We start from the raw sequence: 12,402 nt of genomic DNA, 5'->3' as shown, positions 1-12,402 counted from the left end.
GAACTTGTAAGCCATGTTGAGAATCAGAAGCTATTTAAGAAGGGAATGGAAAGATCTGAATAACTTTTCAAAAGATTGTTCTTGCTTTACTTTCTATTTTATTTCTATGAAAGAAAAAGAAGCATTTTGAATGAGATAATTACTATTAGTAAAAAGGTAATTATAATTAGTAAAAAGTTATCTGTCACTCATTTTTTCATCTGTCAAATATGAATGTTTATTCTGTGCAATTTAGTGATATACATTCTGTGAGGGCTAAAAAATATGATCCTATTCTTTAAAGGTTCTGCAGTCTTGGCTAAGTTCTCTTGTTCATCTGTTATTTTTTATTCTATTTTATTCTGTTACCTGGTAATATGTGGATCCATTAGAGTTTGTATTTCCCTGTTTCTGTAAGCTTACCAAATAGCTTCTTCTTACATGAATAACTCCGTTTGATAGTGTGAGATTATCTTCTTCAAATTTTACAGTCAGACCTTTTCTCCTTTCCTTTGACTGCCTAGAGTTCAAGTTAACAAATCAATTCATTGTAGTAAACTCTGTGATGGTAGATATAGGCTTTTTAATGTCCATAAGTAGAAATTAAATGTAACTCCTTTCTCATAAAAACCATATCTCCATTGAGATCATTGTGAAAGGAGTTATGAGTTTAGCAATCATATCTGTTCAGGGATATGTGAATCTGGTTGTCATATGAATGGAATCATTTGCTAAAGACTCGTATAGTAGTCTGTCACATCGCAAGAGCCTCGATCTCTTTAATCAAGGCAAGGTTTCTCAGTCTGAGCACTGGTTATGTTTTGGCTGGATAATTGTTGTTGAGATTCTCTTGCACATTAATAGGATGTCTAATAGCATTCCTAGCCTTTTGCCACTAGGGGCCAATAGCATTCCCTTCTCCATTTGTGAGAACCAAAATTTCCCTTGAAGAAAAATCCTATCCTTTTCCTCCTCCTCACTGATAATCAGTTGGTCAAGAAGGGTCAATGACTGCAAGGACACCTGAGCGCCAGCCTTTCTGTGAATATATCTGAGCAGGTGTTCAGTGCGTGACTGCATTGTCCTGACTAAAAGAAACTCCACTCCTGAGTAGAGAAGTCAAGCTTTATAAAACTTGATATGGCTATTAAGTTCTCATTTAGCCCCATTTAAAAAATATTTTAATTAATACGTGTAATTGTAATTCTTATCTGTTGTAACTATTTGTTACTTTTATTGACTTTATTGTTTCAGTGTAGTTAATTTACCATATTATATAGTATCTCAACTTTTTTATACTGTTTGTTTTGTTTAATTTTAGCTCTTTTGGTATCCTGTTTGGTATCATTTTTACTTGACATTCCATTGTTTTATCCATTTTGTTACACAGATAGTAATAATAGAAAATTTATAACATTAAATAGATTATAGGGGAAAGAATCACCCTAGTACTTTTATCACTTTCAGTTCATTTGTATATGCATTTCCATCTTACTGGAACACTGATGTTTTTGAATAGCAGAGATTTGAGGGTCTGGGTGTCTTTTGTTGGTTGTTTTTCATTTAAAATAAGCCTATAGTCACTGGGCATGGTGGCAACAACCTGTAATTCCAGTGACTTCAGTTATTTGGGAGGCCAGCCTAGGCAGCTTAACAAGACTCTATCTCAAAATGAAAATATTAGAAGAGTTGGGGATATAGCTCAGTGGTAAAGTACCCCTGGGTTCAATCTCCAATACCAAAAAACAAAACAAAATAAATAAAAAGTAAAAGGGACTGGGATATTGCTCAGCAGTGAAGCACCCCTGGGTGTAATACCCTCCCAAATACAATATAATAAAATAACCTCATGGTAGAATGAGTGAAATTTTTTTGGTTTTGTTTTTAATTGTAGATGGACACAATACCTTTATTTTATTTTTATGTGATCCTGAGGATTGAACCCAGTGTCTCCCACGCGCAAGGGTAGCACTCTACCACTGAGCTACAACCCCAGCCCAAGTGCAAATTTTTAATGAAATATTTCCTTACATACTCTCTATTTTATGTTTTCTTTATTTATCTTGTGCTTGTCTTTCTTCTCTTCAGTAATAGGATTTATGGGTGTTATTTGGATTAATAGTCTAATATATTTTTTCCTATCACCTCAAGACTGATCGTTGCAAATTAAATAAGTGTGGTCATTCAGAAACTAAGTACTAGTTTTCCAAAGAAGCAGCTATTTCGTGAGAAGAGATCTTTTATGTTAATTGGAAAATATAGTGATAAGAATCTCATGTATTTTGGTGTAATTATATTATTCTGCGTGTGTGTGTGTGTATATATGTGTGTGTGCAATTATAAGGCTTTTATTTGATGTAATAAAAAGTAAAATGAGAGTACATGCCATAATTTTTTTCTCTTTAAAGGCAAAGAATAGGAAAATTACTTTTTTGTTGTTGTTGTTGTGTATATGTGTGTGTGTAGTTTAATTGGATAAATGTTTTCTGTGTAGGAACCATCATTTGGTTGAAGAAAATCTACTGATGAAATAGTCTAAAGGAAAAAAAATTCATTTGAGCACAGTGACACATATCTGTAATCCTGGTAACTTGGGAGGCTGAGACAAGAGGATCTCAAGTTTCAGGCTAGCCTCAGTAACTTAGTGAGCCTCTAAACAAATTATCAGAATACAAAGGGATAAAGCTCAATGGTGAAGAGACTGTGGATTCAATCTCCAGTCCCCTGAACGCCCCCAAAAGAGAAAAATATATAAAGAGAATATAGCTCTATTTACTTCTCTTGTTTTTCTGCAGACTTTTCTTCACAGGAATTAGAGATTTTCATTTGCTCCTTTTCTTCCTCCTGGCTTCAAATGTTTGTTGCCGAAGCAGTCTTTAAAAAGTTGTGTTTGCAGAGCTCTATCAGTATTTCTTCCGAGCCACTCTCTCTTCATAAAATGGTAAGCACTATTTTAGAAGTTTTAATTCCTAAGAAGTATCTTTATAAATTCAACTTTTTAAATATTCTTAGGTATTTCTAATAAATGAACAGAGTTAACAAATCTTTCCAACCCATAAAAGAACTAGTATTTTTCTATTTCAAAAATAGTTTAATTAGGAAAATCAAAGGGAGATCAGTAGAGTAAAGGGACCATAGGGGGATTCTTGGGGAATATTAGCCAAATTATATTGTTATATTGTGTACATGTGCAGATATGTAAAAACAAATTCCTCCATATGGACAACTATAATGCATCAGTAAAAATATAGAAAAAATTCAATGAATAGAAATTTTTAATTATTTTTTAAAGTAATTAAGGATTGATAATAGAAAAGCGGAACAGTAATCTTTGTTCCCTAATCACTTCTATAATAATACATAAGATTATTTTGAACTAGATTCAAAACAATTCCACCTAATATTTAATGGTTTATAAAGAACAAAATTTATAAATGATATATATCCTATACACACATACATATAAGTTACATTTGATCCAAGGTTTTCTAGTTTTATTTAGGCTATCCAAAGATATAATTAGGATCTAGTATCTAACAGCTAGTTTCTTCAACAAATAAGAAGTAAGTTTATTTATTGATCAGATTGGGTAAATTGTTTTACAGCAATACTTACCTTTAAAGTTCTTTTCACTCCTTATTCACTCATTATTCATTTATTTCAGCCTTTCTGTTGAAGAAAATTATTTTTAAAATGGAAATGACAGAATATAAGTTGTATAAATCATCAATGTAAAAAGTATACGAGAGATTCATAAGTTGGATATAAGACAAATCAACTTTCTTAAATGAGTATTAAAATTGAATAATAAAAAAATTATTTTCAAGAAGGTATTTTCCTTCTTGTCTACATGATATTGACATGGAACTATCAGCTTTTTAATATTTTATTGTGTTCAAATAAAGTGGAAACTGTAATAGTGAAATCTAGAAAATGTAACCATATTTAATAGTTAATCAATTAGTTTCTTTTTACTGCTATCTTTGTAGTTGAGAAAGCAATATAATAATATTTTGCCATAGGTATATTCCTATTTGCCAGCTTTGGGGAAAACTATTATGCATGGAGCTGGAAAAATACCAGTACCAAAGAAAATAGGACAGCGACCTTGCCTTGAATCTCAGAGAGCTTTACTAATGCTGAATGGTGCTAAGCAGAAACATGTTGAAGGACTGTCAGAGTTACCGTAAGTGTTGCTATTATCTCTGCTGTGCGTTATTTTGGAGTACAGCTTTTTTTGACATCTTCCTTGAACTTTAGCTTATCTGTGTAACTGTGTGAATAACATTGATTAGAAGAAAACTCAGTTTAGACCTGCAAATATACAAAATCAAATTTTCTCTTTCTGTAATTCAAGGAAAATTTTTTTTTTACCAAGATTAAGTACTTCCCCAAAGAAATAAAACTATTCATCAAATTACTGTTGTATACAATTTTTGCCCTGTGATTTGAATTACTGTTTTTCCATTATATAGATGAGCTTTCAAAAGGCATGTTCATGTTGAGATAAGTTGTTGTACTACCTTCTCCAAAATGAGAAACTTCCTCTACATGTATGCTGTAGAAAACTCAGAAAGCCTGAATTATTCTCTGAAAGAAAAAAGAGAATAGTATTCACATGAAAATAAGAATTGGGAGCAGAGGCCTGTGTTCTAATCTTAGTTTTTCACTTTATTTTCTCTGTCATATATGGTTTATACTTGGTTTCCTTTTATTTACCCCACATTCTGTATTCAGAACCTTCGCAATGAGTAGTTGAGGCTTTAAGGATAGTAAAATGAAAATTATTGCATAAGTACTTATTTCTATATGATTGAGATAAATTTTAGAATTAACAGTGAAGACTGAGTGATTAAGGGAGTTTAAATTAGATTTTAAGAAAAATACCCACCATATAATATATGCTGGCATGCCTTGCTGAAAAACAAGCTTTCATTCTTTCTTTCTTTCTTTTCAGGGAGCTGAACCTTGCTAAATGTTCCTCATCATTTAAAAAATTGAAAAAGAAGTCAGAAGGAGAATTGTCATGTTCCAAGGAGAATTGCCCCTCTTTAGTTACGAAGATGAATTTTCATAAGACTAATCTAAAAGGTATTCCAAGTATCTAAATTAATTTATGCTAAGAACTTTTTGTGGTTATAGTCAGTACTTGTAAATTTTGCCCTGATGAATACTTGTAACTTAAATATTGGACTATGTCCAGGAAATGCCTTCCTGGATACCATATTATTTTCTTGTACTGTCACTTGTACAGAGAAAATGATCAGTTAATACCTGGTATAATAGAGTATTCCTCCCTTTCTTTTCTCCCCCTGGCCTTCCAAATACTAAACATAGTGTGCAGCACTCATTGAGCATATTCCAGACTTGCCCGCCTTACTTTTCTATTCCACCTCAACCTGTGTTGTTCAGGATCAGTGTCTTCTGATTTGAAAGTATAATTCAGTCTTCATCTCTTTCAGTCTTAGACATTTTGTGAACAAAGAATAAGGAGTAGGCTATGTTACATAGCTGTGTTAAGCATATGGGCTCTTTTCTTCTAGGCACTGAGCCCAGACTATGAAATGTGTTTGGCTTTTGGTTCTGACTGTACTGGAACCTAAGCACCTAAAGGATGGAATAACTAAGAAGAGTCTTGTAATAATTTACTGTCACCCCTTTTATGTAGTTATCTCTTAACTTAAAAATGTAAGTTATCTTTAAAGAGTCTGTACTTGGCCAAAGTAAATTGTTGAATCTTTTGTTTATAAACTAAATCATATTTTCAATATAGTATTAATATGACACCCATAGAAATAGAGTAAAGCTCTCAGAGTCTTTCAATATGATAAAAATTCATAATTTCATATCACAAATTCAAAATAACGGCTCGTTTGGCTCAAAATCTGAAAAATGTATTACATGAGATCTTTAATATTAACTTCACAAATCAGGGTCTTTTTTCTTTGTTTTATTGTTGCAGAAAGTAAAATGAATATGAATGACTAGTGTGAACAGAAGGAACTGGGGGAGAGGAAGAGAATTGAGAAATAATACAGAAAAACTTGAAAAGCTTCTCTGTGCATGTGAAAGTAATATTTTAGTAGAAGTTACAGAGATATCTGTAAAACTGAACATTATAAAAATATACTACTTAGTATTTTATAGTAAGAACAAGTGTGTTTCAGTATTTCATTTTATTTCTTAAGCAGTCACCTATAATAAGTTTTAACAAATTTATATCAAATCATCACTTATAATTTATTAATCTTGGTTATAACAAGACAGATATAGTTAATTTTTGCCAGCAACTACTAATTGCATTCCTCCTAGCAAATCTTTGCCTTTCTATTTGTTACTCTTGTTCAGCTTTAAATGGTACTAGAGATTTTTTTCCCGTGTAGTGTGTGTGTGGTGTTTATATTAAGATTCCTCCATTTCTCCCTCTCTGTGCTGCTGTAGCCAAGCCAGACAGCCTATTGAGAAGCAGCAAACCATCTGTTAATGGATTTGAAGTTCTGAATTATACTTGAGTGTGTAGAGGCACTCGTGCTTAGCCAGAAACATTCATTTGAATTAAGCTATAAATGCTGTATAAAAAGGAGCCATACATTTAATGCAGGTTCATGAATAAATTTAAGAGAGGGCAATTGCACTCTAAACTTTTATTGCTGCAAAACCCAGTATTTTTGGTGTTCTCTGATCATTTGGGGATTTTATAGCAGGGCTGAAGCTTTAAAACTTGAACTAGGGGGAGACAGTGCCTATGTTAAACCTTTTGCTCTAGAATTTCATTGCTGAATTGCTGATTGAACAGAAGCTCTATGAATTGGTGGGGATCCCCCCCAACACACACACTTTCTAATGCAGGAGATGTTTAAAATAATCAAAAGGAAAACTCAATAAATAATTTTCTGGCATGGGGCCAGATCTCCTAGTTCATGCCCTTTGATTATTTTCTTTAGTTGATATCTTGTCTTCTCTGGAATAATCTATTAATTTTTTATGGCAGGAGAAACAGCCCTGCATAGAGCTTGCATAAATAACCAAGTGGAGAAATTGATTCTTCTTCTTTCTTTGCCAGGAATAGACATCAATGTTAAAGGTAAGTTTTAAATCTTTGTGGTTTCATACAATGTCTTAATATTTGTGATATAAAACAGTTTTATGTCACATTAAGAAAGAACACTTGAATTAATTTACCTAAGATATCCCTAAAATACAGCTATTAGCAAAACCCAAGAAATTCATTATGTAATGATTTATAGCTAATGTTATAGAAACATTTAGTGTTTATATTTTGTTCATAATATTTTAAAATTGTCTTTAATTATTTAAATTTCTTTTTCTTCAAAGCAATGTACTTACACTGGGTATTTTTAGCAAAGTTTATTTTTAATATGAAGTGCATACAAAATCATTCCGATAAGAGAAGTAGAACATCAATACTTTACTACCAGAAGTCCTACTTCTGCTGTTTTAAAACTTGCCTTGATTTCTAATTTAGACAATGCTGGCTGGACGCCTTTGCATGAAGCCTGTAACTATGGCAACACAGTGTGTGTCCAGGAAATTTTGCAACGTTGTCCAGAGGTAGATCTGCTCACTCAAGTGGACGGGGTGACTCCTTTGCATGATGCACTGTCAAACGGACATGTAGAAATTGGCAAGCTGCTACTACAGCATGGGGGTGAGTGCATTTATGCTAAATGGGTTTTGATAAATTATCCAGTTTTTTGACGAATCCCTTGGAGGTAGATAGCATTTTATATTTAAAACCTGTAAGGAAAGAGGTTTTCATTTCATATTAATAAAAAAGTAAGGATTAAAAGTCTCATAGAATGTAATCACCTTTTATTAATAGTGATAAAAGCCTTTTCATATTATGGACGCATGTATATATTGTTAAGTCTATTTCGGTTCATGTACAAGAGTGGATTTTTTAATTGAATGTGTTGGTTTTAGATATTAATCCTTTCATTTAATATTTGAAATCCCTATGAACTAGTCATTTCTGAAAGCTTATTAGTAAATGAATGTAAATGTTCATGTGATTACTTGAATTTTTTCATGCTTTTTATATGTAACTGTTCAGTATTATTTTTAGAAGGCATATCTTTACAGACTGAAAAAGATGTCCTAGAATCTTTTTCTTCATTCACATTTTGCAGTCAATTAAATTAAAGTAGAAGAATTTTCAAATGGTAATAACTGTTGTGCAGGGATTTTATAAAAAAGGCTAACTTAAGCTTAATATTCAACTACTGCTCTTTCTACTGATATTTAATCTTTGCTTTCAGCAAGCCCCTTTCTTTTTTCAGTAACATTCTCAAATCTGAGCTGAATATTATTAATTTACATCAAAATATTCAAACTGATTTGTGTTTTAAAAAGAACAACAAAAGAAAATTGATGAGCTTATAAAACAAAAACAAATTTATGTAAATTTCTCATTGCTTTCATGTACTCTAATCTTAGAAATTAACATGATTTTATCCCATAATGAAAGCATTTGATTCTTCATAAAAACGAAAAGCATATTTTGGGGGGATGTCTTTTTTTTCCTTTTCTTTCTCTCTCTCTCTCTTTTTTTTTTTTTCTGTATATACATATAAGAAAGGTTGTATAGCACAATAACATAAGCCATTTGGTTATTTATAGTCTTCTCCTGCCCCCTAAAGGCGTTAGTGTGTCTGTTTTACTAACCATTTCATGATCAATATATTTCAGTTCTTCTGCCTTCTTTTTTAGTATTGTTTAGTAAACATAACATTCCACCTCCTAAATGTTTTATTTTTCTGCTCCTGAGTGTTTTGTTTTTTTACTTAATTTGTATCTGACATTCAAGCCAATAGTTGATTTTGCTTCAAGTATTGTTAATATAAAAGATATTAGGTCCATTTCTTTAGTAGACTTCAGTATTCCATCAGCCAATTTGAATTTTATCTAGTGAATGATAGTAAATGGATGAGCTCCTTGACCTGGGAGAGGAAATCTACTTGTTCTTGAATGTATTAAGGTCTTTTGACAATTGTGCAAGACTTAGTATTGTCTCAGTAATATTTGGTTTAAATCTGTTACATCCTTTGACATTATCATGTAGTAACTGTATTATCTATCCATTTTGAGTAGTTCAGTCTTGAGAGTAATAATTTTAAGATTGAATTTATGTCTCAAAAATTTTTATTTAAGTATTCATAATTTTGTCTTTTTTTAATATGAAATGCATTTTATATCTCAGTCATTATGTATGTTTGATCAAAGTTACCATTAGGAGGTTTCACAGTTATAGTATGTTCTCTCTGTGATAATATAATCTTCAACAGTGTGACTTTCTAAGGTGTCTGCTAGTACTAAAACTTTTATATCCATTCTGACATCTTGTTTATAACTAAGTGCATAAATTATTGTAAGATTTGGTATCTAATACTCCTTTGTTTTGCTGTGTCACCAAATACTATGTTAGTTTTATTTTCCCCTGTTATATCATCCTTTACTACAGCATCCTAAACTATATCTTCAGTACTTCTAAGTAGTTAGATACATTTAGCTTGGATAGACAGATTAAGATCTGAGTTTGATGCAGAATAATTAACACTTAATTTTTTTTGGAATAATTTACCTATACTAAAATCAAGCATAAACAAGGATAAAAGAAGTAAGGTTTTCCAGTTTTTGTACTACCAGAATTGTTGACCACCAATGGAAAAGGGCACTACTTTTCCTTCTTGGTAATATTATGAGACAGCCTTGGAACTCTTATAGAATTTAAGAAAAATATATATTTTGTTAATTTCTTTTTTTTTTTTTCTTGTGATGCTAGGGACTGAACCCAGAGCCTTGTGCATGCAAGGTAGACACTTTACCTAGTGAGCTATATCCCTAGCCCCTATTTTGTTAATTTCTTACAGAAACACTGAAATTCTTATTTTAAGATGATAATTAATAAAGTTTTATAAAAGCCTTTTTCATTTATAATCATATATACTGTTTATTTAACTCAGACATATACTTTTTTTTTAATGAGGTAGCTTTTTATTTTATTCATTTATTTTTTTATGTAGTTCTAAGGATTGAACCAGGGCCTCATATGTGCTAAGTAAGTGCTCTACCACTGAGCCATAACCCCAGCACCTAAGGAATATACTTTTAATCTCATTAGGCAATTGACAGAATTTTGCTTTTTTTTAATGCACCTTTATTAGGCAGTTAGTATATATAGCCACTTAATTATGCAAACATGAATTAGTTAAAAATATCATTATAAATAGAACCCTGTGTGCTTTGGGAAAAAAAAGAGAGAAAACAGCTGTTAAGTTGCCAAAATAAAAATATTTTACCCTTAATATTTTGTATTTTCTATTTTACAGGCCCAGTGCTTTTACAGCAGAGAAACTCTAAAGGGGAATTGCCCTTGGATTATGTAGTATCACCTCAAACCAAGGAAGAACTATTTGCTATTACAAAACTAGAAGACACAGTGGAGAACTTTCATGCACAAGCAGAGAAACATTTTTACCACCAGCAACTTGAATTTGGTTCATTTTTACTTAGTAGGATGTTGCTAAATTTTTGTTCGATTTTTGACTTATCCTCAGAGTTCATCTTAGCTTTCAAAGGGTTAACTCATCTAAATGACCTGCGTATGCCTTGTAAAAGTTATAAAGAAACCCCTAGTTCTCATACTGACTGGTTATTGGATCTTTATGCTAGAAATATAAAGACATTGCAGAAGCTCCCAAATATTCTTCAGGAACTGCCTGAGAATTTGAAAGTGTGTCCTGGAGTACATACAGAGGCCTTATTAGTGACATTGGAAATGATGTGTCGATCAGTCACAGAGTTTTCATAATGATGCCAAAAAGTATGAGTCAGTGTTCTAAACATGTTCAACTTGCTTTAGTCATTTAGTACAGACTTCATGGCTTACTGACAGATAGTAATTTTATTTATTTATTGACAGACTTTACAGCCTTGAAAAATTTTAAAAGCACTTAAAAATCTTCATCAGAAGTATAGTTTGAGCTTCTGTCTTTTTACAGTGTGTAGAATTTGACTCAGAAGTAAAAAAAAAAAAAAAAAAAAAAAGTTTGGTATCAACTATTTTCATTAATCTGATTTTTTTTGTTTTGTTCTGGAATTGATATTATTTATCTACTCATTGTAAATGTAAAAAATTTAATTTAAATATTTTTTTCAAATCAATATGTAATGTCCTCTAGGTGTTCTAGGTCTTAGAATCATGGTAAGGATATTCATGGAAATGTGTGTCTGTAAACTTGTAACTACCTTTTCTTCTCTATGGGTTGATGGACTAAAATATACATTTTAGTTTTGTGTGTTTCCCAAATAAACATCTTTGAAATTTAAAATATTAATTATTATTCTTATGTTTTTAAATGCACTTAATACGCAAAGTCTGACAGTTCCATCCCTTAATCTGTTTTATTTTAGCAGTTCATGTACAAAGTATATTACTGCTCCATACAACCAATATTCTGTAAGTAAAAACATTTTCCTGCATAATAAGTTCTATTAAATATTGATTGTAAGTGGCATTTAAGTACTAGATGTGAGATTATCTAAAAATTTAATGTACAATATGAATATATAGTAGTAATGTTTCAAATAGCAGGTTTTTCAAAATAGTAATTTATAGTAAAACTAAAAGACAGAGCATGGATAATAACCACTTTTAAAATTGGAATTTCTTCACTATAAAATAAGTTACATTGTGCTACAGCTGGAAAAGAAACATTAAAACTTCCATTTAGCTTTTATGTAACTAAAATGATGATCTCAGAAATTAATCTACTGAAGAAATATACATCAGTTTTATCTTGGAAGTAAATCTTTTAACAAGATACAAATGTTCAGTTTCTTACTATAGTATTTATAATCTAAACTAAACTGCTACATTAGTATGTCAGCTCTGAAAACAATGTTTTTCCATATTTTTAAATAATTAAAATTTTATATATACTGTAAGAAATATTAATAATTTCTATTTAGCCTTTACATATAACATCATACATATTTCTCCGTATTACTGAATCTGCCAAAGTATCAGAGAAAAATGACATAGTGGAAACTCTCTAAAGGATGTTAAGATATTCATAAGGAGTAACATGCTTCCCCAGATGACGACTGTGAACATTTTGTTTCCCAGGAGTTGCCATTTTACCTCACTTATGAAGGCACCTGGGATAATGTTTGCTTGGTAAATTATTATAAATTGAAGAACATAGGCCTTAACATCAAGTACAGTTTTAAATCTTTTGTGTAGTTTGTTAATGACTAAGTTACAAGGAAAATTCACTTCTGTGCTTTGATTTTCTTACATATCAGATGGAAATAACATCAAGCATTCCTATCATGATAGAATTAAGTTAGTCTATCACTTTATATAGCACCTAATAAATATTACTTCCTTTCTAGTTCTTA

The 12,402-nt window shown here is 31.1% G+C and overlaps 1 protein-coding gene across 4 annotated transcripts in view; it reads left to right on the top strand.

Moving 5' to 3' along the window:
* The window catches only part of Slf1 (SMC5/6 complex localization factor 1), a 71,901-nt gene extending 60,653 nt beyond the window's left edge, over positions 1-11,248 (top strand). For all 4 annotated transcript variants that reach the window (XM_076856026.2, XM_076856025.2, XM_076856027.2 and 1 more), the window contains 6 exons: positions 2,775-2,920; positions 4,002-4,165; positions 4,937-5,070; positions 6,971-7,063; positions 7,466-7,648; positions 10,329-11,248. In XM_076856026.2, the coding sequence (XP_076712141.1) occupies positions 2,775-2,920; positions 4,002-4,165; positions 4,937-5,070; positions 6,971-7,063; positions 7,466-7,648; positions 10,329-10,810 (1,202 nt within the window). In that variant the 3' untranslated portion in view covers positions 10,811-11,248. The remainder of the gene's footprint in view (positions 1-2,774; positions 2,921-4,001; positions 4,166-4,936; positions 5,071-6,970; positions 7,064-7,465; positions 7,649-10,328) is intronic.
* Positions 11,249-12,402: the final 1,154 nt, after the last annotated feature.

This window comes from Callospermophilus lateralis, chromosome 5 (genome assembly GCF_048772815.1).
Source record: "Callospermophilus lateralis isolate mCalLat2 chromosome 5, mCalLat2.hap1, whole genome shotgun sequence".
Classification (NCBI taxonomy): Eukaryota; Metazoa; Chordata; class Mammalia; order Rodentia; family Sciuridae; genus Callospermophilus; species Callospermophilus lateralis.
This window is presented reverse-complemented; position numbering and strand designations above follow the sequence as displayed.